The sequence below is a fragment of the Erithacus rubecula genome, assembly GCF_903797595.1.
Source record: "Erithacus rubecula genome assembly, chromosome: 2".
Taxonomy (NCBI): Eukaryota; Metazoa; Chordata; class Aves; order Passeriformes; family Muscicapidae; genus Erithacus; species Erithacus rubecula.
The window spans coordinates 56,131,347-56,143,528 of NC_136685.1; the positions used below are offsets into that span (position 1 = coordinate 56,131,347).

Here is a 12,182-nt window from a genome sequence, read left to right on the forward strand (position 1 = left end):
AAATGCTTCAAAATTTCCAGTATAAAAATAGCGATGACATCAGTGAGTATCAAGCAACTTTGAGACATTATGACTCCTTCTGTTTTATTCCTTGCACCTTAGGAATTAAATATTTCCTTTACTGAAGTCAAGGGGAGTTGAATCACTGACTTCACCAATATGAAGATTTCACATGGATTTATCAAGTGTTGTTTCAGACTCTTGGAAAGAGAACACTCTTATTTTTAAGTAAATGTTACCTGACAGTCTTTCAAAGCATTCTGCACTGAAGCCTGGTCTCCAATTTTTTGTTGCTGTTTCAGTTTCTTCTCTTGGGTTTCAAACCAAGTTTTTAGGCACTGCACATTGTTTTCATATTCTGTCCAGGATTCCTGCAAACTTTCTAAGTGCTGGATCTGCAAAGAAAAATTAGTATATACTTTCTCATAAAATTATCCTTATTCTTGGGTCAATTATATAAATCATTGAAGACCAATGTAAAGTAGTACCTTCTTGGAATTCAGTGCTTTCAGAATTTAAAAACAATATATATTCAAATTTAAATATATCTCGTATTTTTAATAGAATGGATAATTACCCTGGCTTCATTCTGCTGGGGGAAAAGAGGGCAAAGGAATCATCTCACTCTGATGTCCACTCCTTATAGGGAGGCATGGGGAAAGTGAAGACAGACTATTCTGGGAGGTACTCAATAAAAGGAGAAGATGTAAGTCACAAGTTGCAACATGGGAAATCCTGATTGGGAACAGGACAAAAACTTGTCCCCTACCAGAGTGGGTGAGCGTGAATCAGCTACCCAGAAGAGTTTGTGGAACATCTCCTTGGAAATTTTCAAGATTCAGATAATCAAGTCTCCTCTGATCTAAGTGTAAAGTTAGCTGTGTTTGAGTAGAAGATTGACCTAGATGACCTGCAGAGGCTTCCAACCATTATAATTTTATTGTTCTATGAATTTTGAAAGTTCACTCTAGAGCAGTTTTTTCCTTTAGGTTTTTTCCTTTACCTTTTCTGTTACCAGGCCTTGCAGGATCTGCCAACGTCTGTTCATTGCTCCGAGCTGTTCTGCAAAATCAGTTTTGTCACTGCGTTTACTTTCAACATCCTGGCTGCTGATTTGTAGCACTGATTGGTTCACAAAGTCGACAGTCAGCTGCTTGCAATTTAAATCTATCTTGAAACCCAAGGGAAAAAAAAAAAAAAAAAAAGGAAAAAACAAAGCAGCACATAAGTACCATAATTTCTTACTTTCTTGCAAAACAGAGGAAAACTGTTGAACAGCTATATGTTTATCACAATTCAACTAGAGGGTATTTTAGCAATTGACCAGGGACATAAGTCCTTCCCACTGTAAGCTAAGAACAGGCTCAGCACCACTTGATGAAGCTCAATAGGCACAAGTTTATGGGACTTATGAGATGCATCCCAGGGTCCTGAGGGAGATGACTGATGTTGCCAAGCCACATTCCATTACATTTGAAAAGTCACGGTGGTCAGGCAAATACCCAATGACTAGAAAAGGGGAAACATCACTCCTATCTTTACAAAGGGAAGAAAGGAAGATCTAGGGAACTACTAACTGGTTAGCTCACTTCTGAATCTGGAAAGATCATGGAACAGATGCTGATGGAAGCAATGTTAAGGTACATAAAAGCCAAGGACGTGATCCAAGATACCAGAACAGCTTTACTAAGGGCAGATTGTGCCTAACCGATCTGAGGCCTTCTATGGAATGACTGCACCAGTCAACAAGAGAACACTGACTGATGCCATCTACCTAGAATTCTGCAAGGCTTTTGACACAGTCCCAAATGTCATCTCCAAATTAGAGATACATGGGTTTGAAGGGTGGACTACTCTGTGGATAGGGATTTGGCTGGATGGATGAAGTCAGAGGACTTTGGTCAATGGCTCTGTGTCCAGCTAAAGACCAGTGATGAGTGCTGGGACTCTACTTTGGGACCAGTGCTCTTTAACACCTTTATCAATGGCACAGTAAGATCAAATGTATCCTCAGCAAGTCTGCAGAGGACATGAGGCTGAGCAATGCTGTTGATACAACTAAAGAATGGGATGCCATCCAGGGAACCTGGACAAACTTGAGAACTAGGCCCATGAAAACCTCATGAAGTCCAAGTGCAAGCTGCTGCACCTGGGTTGGGGAGATGAACTCATTGAGAGCAGCCCTGCAGAGAAGGACTTGGGAGTTCTCATGGATAAAAAGCTAGACATAAGCCAACAGGCTTATGAGGGCCAGCTGCATTGTGGGCTACTTCCAAAGAATGGTGGCCAGCAGTGTAAGGGAGGTGATTCTGCCCCTTTGCTCTGCTCCTGCAAGATCCTGCCCGGAGAACTGCATCCACTCTGGCAGAACTAACAAGGTTTAATAATGTGCATATTGCTTTGGATTTTCCTAGAAATTAGGGTAAGCATATTAAAAATTATATTCCCACCATAAGTAAACAGTAGAGTAAAAGTAATTTTTGCTTCTTTTCCATAATATCAAATGTTTTGCAGTTCTAACTTGCATACAATACCAACCACTCCACAAAGTTGGTATATTTTTTTCCCTAAATCACTTATATTTTACATATTTCTATCTATTTAATTGTGGTAATAATGGAGATAATTTAAAAGAAAAATTAATAATATTGCCTTTCAGTACCTTGTACTTCTGGACGTAACCCTGAATTGCTTTCTGTCCTACTACATTTTTTATGTTTTCTTCATCCTGCTGAATTACATTTTCCATCAGTGAAATCCAGCTCATGACTTCAGTGATGGCATGACGAGAAGGAATTTTGTCCATTTGGAGCTGTTGAGATAACAGATTTAGAACTTGTGAAGAAGATAGATCAGAATTCCTTGCTTTGCATTAACACAGTTTTAGCAGGTGATAGAGTACTGCTTGCATGCATTTAATTACTCAAGAATATATGTTCTATGACATTTTTAGGTGGATGTATATATTTTGCACAAGACAATTCAGAGGACTACAGATTGTTTTGTTTGCTATCACAGACTTGGTTAAGTGGCCCTTCCTCTCTCTCTGTAAATCACCAAGTTATTACTTATTCTGAGAGCATTATAAACTAAAGCAAGAGCTTACACTGATAACCTCCTAGCAACTATATATTAAGGCAATTTTTTAACCAGTATAATTCCCTAAGTTCAGTATTATAACACTAAAACCCCAAAACCACACAACCAAAAGCCTCCTGTGCCTACACATACTAGCAAAAATCAAGAATATTTTTAGATCTACTTTGTCTTTCATGGACTTGAACTTACCTAACCTACTCAATTTCAACAAAACCACTACCCAAAGCTAACAGAGCACAAAGATGTGAAATCCCTTTTTCCAGAAAGCTTACCAATGTGTTGAAAAAAACCGTCACCTATTCTTTGGTTAAAATTTAACTGATGTAACAATGAAAATCTGAAACTAAGACTGATGAGTACTAGACAGGCAGGATTTGAAATTAAGGGTAAGCTTTCCCACAATACAACAAGAATAAGCTTTTCCTTATCTTTCCTCACATGGACAAATTGAGAAAGGGAGCAACCAGTCAGTGCCAAGTGTATAATCTTTGTTTTCTGGGATATCAATGGCCATAGCTGTTTTTTTTTACCTGGTGCAGCTTCTCTTGTACTGCTGGGATTTGTGTGAGAAGCTCTGTCCACTGGGTTTCGATGTGGGACAATCCTGCACGCAAGGCAGCTGTATCTACTTTCTTAAGTCTGAGGAGTTGGTTCCCAGTACTCAGGACAGAAGATTTCTGTGATGATTTAGCATCCACTTCTTTTGAAAACTCCTGTTAGCAGAAACATTTATGTGGAAATAATTAGTTACTTTTTTATTTTACTTAGAGTTTTAGAATCTCAGAAAGTTAAGGTTTTCTCCTTTCCCACTAAAATATGTAATTTCTATTAATATTCACCAGCTATACTTCAGAATAAGTTACAACAAAAATTGTGTGCAGTCATAAAACCATTTTCTGTTTTCAGAATCCTCAAGATTTACAATCCTTGCATGTAGCAAAGAAGTCCTTAATGTGCATACACACCAGCATTCTGAAGAACAGCTTACCTACATACTCATCAATGTTGAGAAGTATAACCATTTGATTAATCAACTGTTTAATTGTAATTGGAGACAAATAGGGGTCACAGATTCATGAACAACTTACCAAAAAGGAGTTCAGGTGGTCTCGAACTGTTTCTAGCTCCTGAGGAACAGTCAAAGACTGCTGGCTCCAAAACTCGAGTCGCTCCTTTGCAGATTGCAACCACTGTGTCAATTCATTTGATTCACTCTGATACCTGGGAAGATGTTTAAAGAAGACTGAAACAGCCATCTCCACTTCTTGCCTCCAACTGAGCAGTCCTTCCTCCATGTGTTAGAGGAAGATACTGAATACCAGATTTGAAATGTTATTTTTATCAAATTTCAGAAAAAACGTAATTTAATTTTACAGACAGGCATGGTATCAGGAAGCTACTCTTTTAGCCACTATGCTCACAATTTCTAACAGGGCCTTAGTTTTGCCTTTAAAAAAAGTTTAGTGAAGGACAGTAAATAGGTCCCAAGCCTCTTTGAACAAGCTGTAACCTCACCCAATGTGCATAAAGACTTTTTACTTCCATTGGAAGGCTCAGTCTTCCTAAATCTTTACCAAAAAGTATCTCAGAGCAGAATTTTATTTTTTTTTCCAGAAACCATCTCTATATCATTTCACATGCCAACCAACTAATGAGATAACAGAACATGAGTGTCCACACATAAGCATAGACAAAGCTTTTATACTAGTATGAATGTAAAGTAGTGAAAGCTCCCTTCCATATATGCAATGACACCGACCCACAAGACCCCAGAAGTTGCAATGCATCCACTAAAACATGCTGAGGCTGCTCACGTTACCCAGCAAAGCACACAACTTTTCTTATCAATCTGTATGCACACAGGGCTTCTAAATTAATCATCTAAGGAAGCAGTTTCTGATTTCCTCACCAGCTCTGATCTGCTACATATTTTATTACAAATAAGAGAGTACAACAGCAATTCTAAGGAACAGAAGAGCAGTCAAACTATGACATACATCTCAAAGTACTTTCTTTTAAATGCTGAATCAAGTATGTCTGTGTCCAAAGTGGCTATGACCTGAAAAGCACAGGTGAAGAACTTTATATTTACCATTACACCAGCATTACCTTGTCCAGTGCTTCAGTATTGTTTCCAGCCTGTGAAGCTCCTTGGTGACTTTGGTGGTGTTACTTAACCAGCATTCTCCTAGTTGGTTCAGTTGACCTTCAAGTTCTGAGCAGCTAACAGAAAAAAGGAGCCTCTTCCCATCATCTAGCACTTGGTATAATTTAGGCTGGTATTCAGTCAGGTTAGATCTCAGGTGCTGTAATGATAGAGGAGATGGTTAGAAAACTGCAGATCTCTGTTGCCACACTTTCTCAACATTTAGTTTCCTTTTACTGCAATTTGTTGCATATCCAATGTCATCACAGAATACCAAATTTTTCCTCTGCTTCAGTTCTAGAACACCCTGAGTACCATCATGCAGGTAATCTGCTCAAAAGTTGAACATGTTGCCACAAACCCAATCATGTCAATATGTCTATTGGTTCCTCCTTAATGATGAACTCCTCCTGCATGTAGATATTCTATACTTGAAAAGAATCTTTGTGGGGAAACGCCATTTCTGATAGAAATTGATTAAAACACCAGAACTTAATTTTCCATCTGCTGAAAACCTGTCATCTACTGCAATGAACATTATTAAAGACATCCAATACAAAATTATTAGCAGTGGTTCCCTCTTCAGCCCTTCCAATGCCTGTCTTCAGCTCTCTGGACATCTCACTCTTTTACTGATCTACCCTCCTGCTCTTCTTGGCTACAAACCAGAAGATCACCCCACCCATCCAAACCTCTGAACACAGAGACTAATTTTTATTGCACATGAAAGCAAAAAAGGGTAATGAAAAAGGAAAGGCTGTTAACACTATTACCCAGAATGAACCTGGAACTCAGACAGATTTAATTAAAATAGTGACTTGTGGATGGGTAAAGAATTTGTACATGTGGGCAAATACACCTGCTAAATTCCACTGTAATTACACAAATAGTATGGATTTTAAAAACATCTGTATATTGTATAAGCTGGAGCATAAGACATACATGAATTCCCATTTTCCAGTTCTGATGAAACTAATCTGAATGTAAAAGGTACAAAGCTACCAAGATTATAGTGAGTACATAAACATCCTGTCGATCTGACTTCTTCTTTCAGAAAAATAGTTTTTAATAGGTTAAAAAAAATTATCTTTATATATGTGTGTCTGTGTATTTACACATTACATTTATACAAAAAAATTCCTAGGCAGAGGCTTAAAAATTTACAAGATAATAATAAATTTATTATGATGGATCTTAAAGGTAAATGTGGCCAATTTATAAAATCTATGACATAATGTCATTCTATGACAATAATCTTATCTTGAACAACCTAGTTTATGCAACTGAAAAGAAAAACAGAAGAAGATAACTAATTTAGGGTCAGGACCAACACAAACAATGCCTAGCATCAAACAAAACCAAAACAACTCTCCCACACGAGATTGCTTAAGTTGTCTTCATCCCATTGGAAAAGCAGAAAGCTGTCTGGTAAAATAACTAAAAAGATAACACAAAGTCAATTTTCAAGAAAAAATTGACCGACATTTTTCTGTAAAACCAAAAGGAGAATGAAATTAAAAGGTCTAGTATAAGGAGACAAAAATAAAATCACTAGATCATAAAACCAGAATGTGGTAGAAAACCTGCATTTAAACTACTTATTGCATTTGGGGAGAAAGGCAATTTGAGGAACCACAAGCTGCTCAGTCTCACCTTGCCCTCTGTTCTCTGGAAAGATCATGGAGCACATCCTCCTGGATTCCATTTTCAAAGACAAAAAGGACCAAGAGGCAACCAGGAACATTCAGCTTAAATTCACTACCAGCCTTTTATGACAAAATTACTGTCTGTCTGGATCTGACTTCAGCATGGCCTTTGACACTATCTCCCACAGAACTTTCCTTTAGCAGAAGAAAGAATTCAGGCTGGATAAATGTACTGTTTGGTGGACTGGAAATGAGGTGCTTTAGCAATCTCAATGCTAGTGATCAAAGGCTTGATGCCTGGCTGGCAGGTTGCAATGGGCAGAGATTATTGATATTTTATCCCAAATATCTTCAACATCTTAATGGCACAGATCATGGCAGACAGCATTCCCTCAGTAAATTTGTGGATGATACTAATGTAGAGAGAGTGGTTGGGACAAAAAAATGGCAGACTGGTTCCAGAGACTCTTTACTAACATTGAGATTGGAGCCTTGGAAGCCTGAAGAAATGAAACTTCTGCACCTTGGGCTGACGAGCTGCATATCTCAGTATAGGTTAGGAAGGAAATTGATAGTGTATTTAACCTGGCAGCTTATAGGGCAGGCCACAGACTGTGAAAAATCAGATGAAGTTATTTTATTATCCTCATCTAGATGGTGCTGATGAGGCCACTTCTACTCCATCTGACTGCTCTCTGACCCATCTCTCACTGAGCTGAGGAAGAAGGAAGTAGTCAGGGTTAAATAACTAAGTTATTTAGGGTCCTAGAGCACATGTCCTTCACAAAGAGGCTGCAGTGCTTGCTTTAGATTGACAAACAGGAGGCTAAGGGCCAGTCTAACAACGATTTTCAGCTATTTGAGTCAGAATTAAAAAGATGATAGAGGTAAATACTCCTCAGTAGTGTAACATGATGTAAAAAGGACAATGGTGATGAGCTGAAATTTGATGTTACTGATTGGACAGTACAGAAAACCTTTTATAGTAGGTGGTGGTGCAGGACTTCAACTGGTCCCCTGGTCAGCTGTGAGATCTTCTACTTCTGAGGTTTCCAATGCTGTTGCTGATCCAACCCATGACAACTGCAATGTTTCAAGTGGGAGGCTGGACTAGATGACTGCCAGAGATCCCTTTAACCCCTCTTTTCTGCAGAGCACCAACCTGAAAAAGTGTAATCCGGTCTGTAAGCCTGTCCTCTGTCTCTTCTACCAAACCAACAGTGGGGATGTTTCCTTCAACAGACTCCAGCTGTCTGGTGAGTTCCTGGTAATCTTCATCCAGGTGCATCCAGGTCTACAAGCACAAATTATCCATGTACATGGTGAATCTGGGTACCTAGAAATTTTATTACTGTTTTTTTGTTTGCTTTTGTTTTCTTTTTTTTTTTTTTTTTTTCTTTTTAAATCTGAAATCCCACAGCTAGCTACATGGTTGTGAAAGTATGGAAATGACAGTACAAATGTCCAGTGAACCTATAAAAAGACACCATCCCTGTGCCGAGCTCAACTTTTCGTAAGAACACATGGATAAAATGCTCTCTTGAACAGCTAAAGCTAAGCAGCTCTTTAGACTTAGAGAAACACAATCAGTTCCATCTGAAGGTCAGAAAAGTTAAATAGAAAAGATTGCATGGAGTCTATCAATGTTTTGTGTGTATGACAAATGGACTGGTGCTCATTAATTCTGTCCAAGAACAGGAATTCAGCATTATAGAATATCCTGGTGGTTGATCACAGTGGAAGTATAGAAAAGGCCACAGAAATTCTCACCTCTAGAATGTATTCCAGCTCCACACCTCGTTTATGAGCCAGCTTTAATATAGCTGAAGCTCGTGTCATTATCTCTGAATGGGACTGAGTTTCCTTCAAGAGGGCAAGGCTACTCATCTTTCTAAAAAGTGTTTCTGTCAGGATCATGTGCGACTCCAACCCTTGAAAATATTCCTGAAAAATTCGGATGTGAGGGAGAGGGAGAATAGAAAAAAGAAAGTGCAATTGTTACTCAATTCATTACCACCAAAAGAACATTTCAAGACCTTAGCAGTACAATCAAGTATCTACATAGAATTAGGTAAACTTTTCACTTCACAACATTTCAAGAAATCCAACATAGAGATGACAATGGTCTATTCAAAGAAAGGAGTCAGTCATTCTTCCCATACAAATTCCATCCTGACCCTCATTCCATAAACAAAACCAGTTTAAATCAGATAAACAACCCCAAAAATTTATGCCTAATGAAAATGTGGAAAATACTTGTCCTATTTGTGTGTGCTATTACCAAATGCAAATTTCTGTTGAAAATAAGTGGAGTGGTGGATGAAATTGCTTTACAGCATGACAGGATAATACTAGGAGCTTGTTATTAGAATAATGAAGAAAATGTAATCTATCTGGGTTCACCTTCAACAAAGCATTTGAAACTCAGTCTGTTAGAACAGTTCATTGGCTCCAATTTAAAATACAGTCTGGCCCTCTGTTCTGAAAAGCTCCTGAATCTTTAGGAACAGAAGGTTAGCAATTAGCTCTTCATCCAGTGTCCTGGTTTTGGCTGGGATAGAGCTCATTTTCTTCCAGGTAGCTGGTAAAGCGCTGTGTTTTGGCTTTACTGCAGGATTAATGTTGATGGCACACTGATGTTTTGTTTGTTGCTGAGTAGTGTTTACCCCAAGGGAAGGACTTTTCAGTTTCTCTTGCTCTGCCAGTGAGGAGTGAGTGAGGAGCCTGGAGGCATTGTGGTCAGGACAGCTGACCTGAACAGGCCAAAGGGAATATCCCATACAAAATAGCATCATGTTCAGTATATAAACTGGGAGGAACTGTCTGGAAGCTGATTTCTTCTTGGGGAGAAGTTGGCTATTGGTCAGAAGGTGGTGAAAACTGCACTCTACATAATTTATTTATTTCTTTTGTGTTTATTTCTCTCTGTCCTTTCTATTACAATTATATTTACTATTTCAATTATTTTTATTATTAGTGCTATTAGTATTAGTATTCATCTCTCAACCCATAAGGCTTACCTTTTCTTTCCAATTCTCCCTCTCCCCAAGCAAAGAACACATAAGGAGGAAGCATCTGTGTGGTTCTTAGTTTCCCACTGGAGCTAAACCATGGCAACAAGCTTACAGCCATTACTAGTACTGAAATATGTCCTTTTCTTACCTTATGTTTTTCAAGCAGTGCTTGGACCTCTTCCTTAGAAGAAACAATCATTTTCTGGTCACCAGCCATTTTTTCTTGGCCTGTTTCTACCAGGTCAGCCAGGTCCTGCAAAGCCCGCTCGTACTGCCTCTTGAGAGCCATATTCTGGTTCAGATCGCTCCGCCTGGATCCAATGATCAGCAGCAGCTCATCATACTTATCCTGGGGGGCAAAGGGCAGCAAAGGTGATTCTTATTGCACATCTTACATGTCTTCCTAGAAGCAACCCCACTGTCCCTGTACTCCCTGTGAATACTAGCAGAATAACATTTATTTCCAGTCAAAAAGTTTGCAGATATACTGACCTCATTGATAAATTACCTCACCATTTAAAGACAAAAAAAGCAGCAACACCGACAACTCTTTTAAGTATGTGCATTTGGGGAAAAAAATAGCAGAATCCCAAAGGCTTAATGTAGGTAGCAAAGATTTGGCTTAAAGCATCAAAAACAGTGACTACTATACAATGCAGATGCTGTTTACATTTTACTTTTTATAATGCAGAGGATTGCATGGATTCCATCATGGATACAGACCATAGGCATCTCAAAGTCAGGTTTGTTTCATTCTCCTTCCCCAAAATCTTACTGGTAGCAAGCAAGATACATACAATTTACTGCAAAAACCAAAACAAGCCCATACGTTTGATCTATGCAAGACATTCCAACAACCAAAATATCTCTATGATCATCCAGTGTCTCAGCAAAGTGCCCACCCTCAGATTGCAACCGACTGTCTTAGCCTTTAACAGAAAATTGTGAAAAGCAAAACTGTCAGAAAAAGCCAAAGGAAAGTTTTCTAAAAACTGAGATAAAGGGGAGGGAACACATAAATTGAGAGGAAAACAACAACAAACAAACTCAAAACTCCCAAACAAACCAGGAGAAGGCGCTAAGACCAAAAGGATAAAGAACTGGGCAAAGGACACATTTCTTAGTGATTTATTTCTTAGTCAATAATTTTTAATTGATATCACTGTCTTGTTGACTTAATAAGTTTATGGTCCAGTTTCAGCTGTTTTATTTGCATCCAATTTATCACTATGTCAGTGTAAATGGTAAAATTCAGCCATAAACCCTCTCCTTGATATTTCCTCAAGTGTTCCCCTGCATCAGCCAAACTGCTCAAAAAGGACTTTTAACAGGTTTACAGAAGTTGTGGATCAATTGCCCACGTGTACTGACGTGAGAGGTGTTCTAGCAAAAGCAGAACATTTCCAGTTTCAGGTGTCACTTCACTCTCTATCCTCCTTTACCCCCTTCCTTCTTTAAATGACAGACATGAGACAGTACTAAACCACAGATCATAAGACTCTGGTGAGAACAGGGATGAACCTGCATCAGATAAATTCATGTTTACATGCCTAACATCCCCTGTGTGAAAAGGGAGTGGATGCGAGCTGACAGAAAACAATTTTTTTGTAGATTTTTACAATTAATACTGCTAATATCAGAGATGTTAGGAAATCTGAAGAGGCAAAAATAAAAACTAGGTAAACCAGAGAGAACATAATCTTTTATGCATACTGAAATGCCTTTAAATCCCTTTTCCTAAACAATAAAAAAAAAGCATTCTGTGATATCACAGTTGATAAAGGTGATAGGATGGACAGGTCTAGGATGGAACTAATGAACCACACCTGGATCTTAGACAACTCTTGTACAGAAGGTTGGTCCATTTGTAGCTTGTCTATGCGCTTCTTTAATTCACTGATTCCAGCATCTAGTTCCTTTAAACCTTCTTCTGCCTGCAGTAGCACCTGTAAATGAAAAATACATTGCTTAGTTTTAAGTTTCAGTTAACAGGTCCTTTGCTGGAAGCTTCCTATCCAAATATTTTTAAACTATGTATGTGAAGTAGAGCTCCTGCCTTTCAGCAGCATGGAGTTTGCTCAATACAGTCACTAAACTTCCACTCCAGGCTGATTAAGAGCCTTATTTCTACTTTCCTAAAAAAATATTGAACAAGCAACAATGCTTTTAAATTTGAATGTTTATCATCCAAGGAAGATTTTCTGATACAAATAATTTCACTTGCTTTTGTTACCATATTGTTTTCCTTGCTGGTAGTTAAATTAATCATGCTGGAAA

General features: G+C 38.4%; 1 protein-coding gene across 1 annotated transcript in view; it reads right to left on the reverse strand.

Moving 5' to 3' along the window:
- The window catches only part of SYNE1 (spectrin repeat containing nuclear envelope protein 1), a 283,485-nt gene that overhangs the window by 59,121 nt on the left and 212,182 nt on the right, over window positions 1-12,182 (reverse strand). Inside the window, exons 106-115 of the mRNA XM_079330874.1 lie at window positions 11,732-11,851; window positions 10,054-10,254; window positions 8,662-8,835; window positions 8,054-8,185; window positions 5,209-5,405; window positions 4,188-4,320; window positions 3,630-3,812; window positions 2,662-2,812; window positions 1,004-1,179; window positions 240-395 (exon numbers count right to left, since the gene is read on the reverse strand). Of these exons, the coding sequence (XP_079187000.1) occupies window positions 240-395; window positions 1,004-1,179; window positions 2,662-2,812; window positions 3,630-3,812; window positions 4,188-4,320; window positions 5,209-5,405; window positions 8,054-8,185; window positions 8,662-8,835; window positions 10,054-10,254; window positions 11,732-11,851 (1,623 nt within the window). The remainder of the gene's footprint in view (window positions 1-239; window positions 396-1,003; window positions 1,180-2,661; window positions 2,813-3,629; window positions 3,813-4,187; window positions 4,321-5,208; window positions 5,406-8,053; window positions 8,186-8,661; window positions 8,836-10,053; window positions 10,255-11,731; window positions 11,852-12,182) is intronic.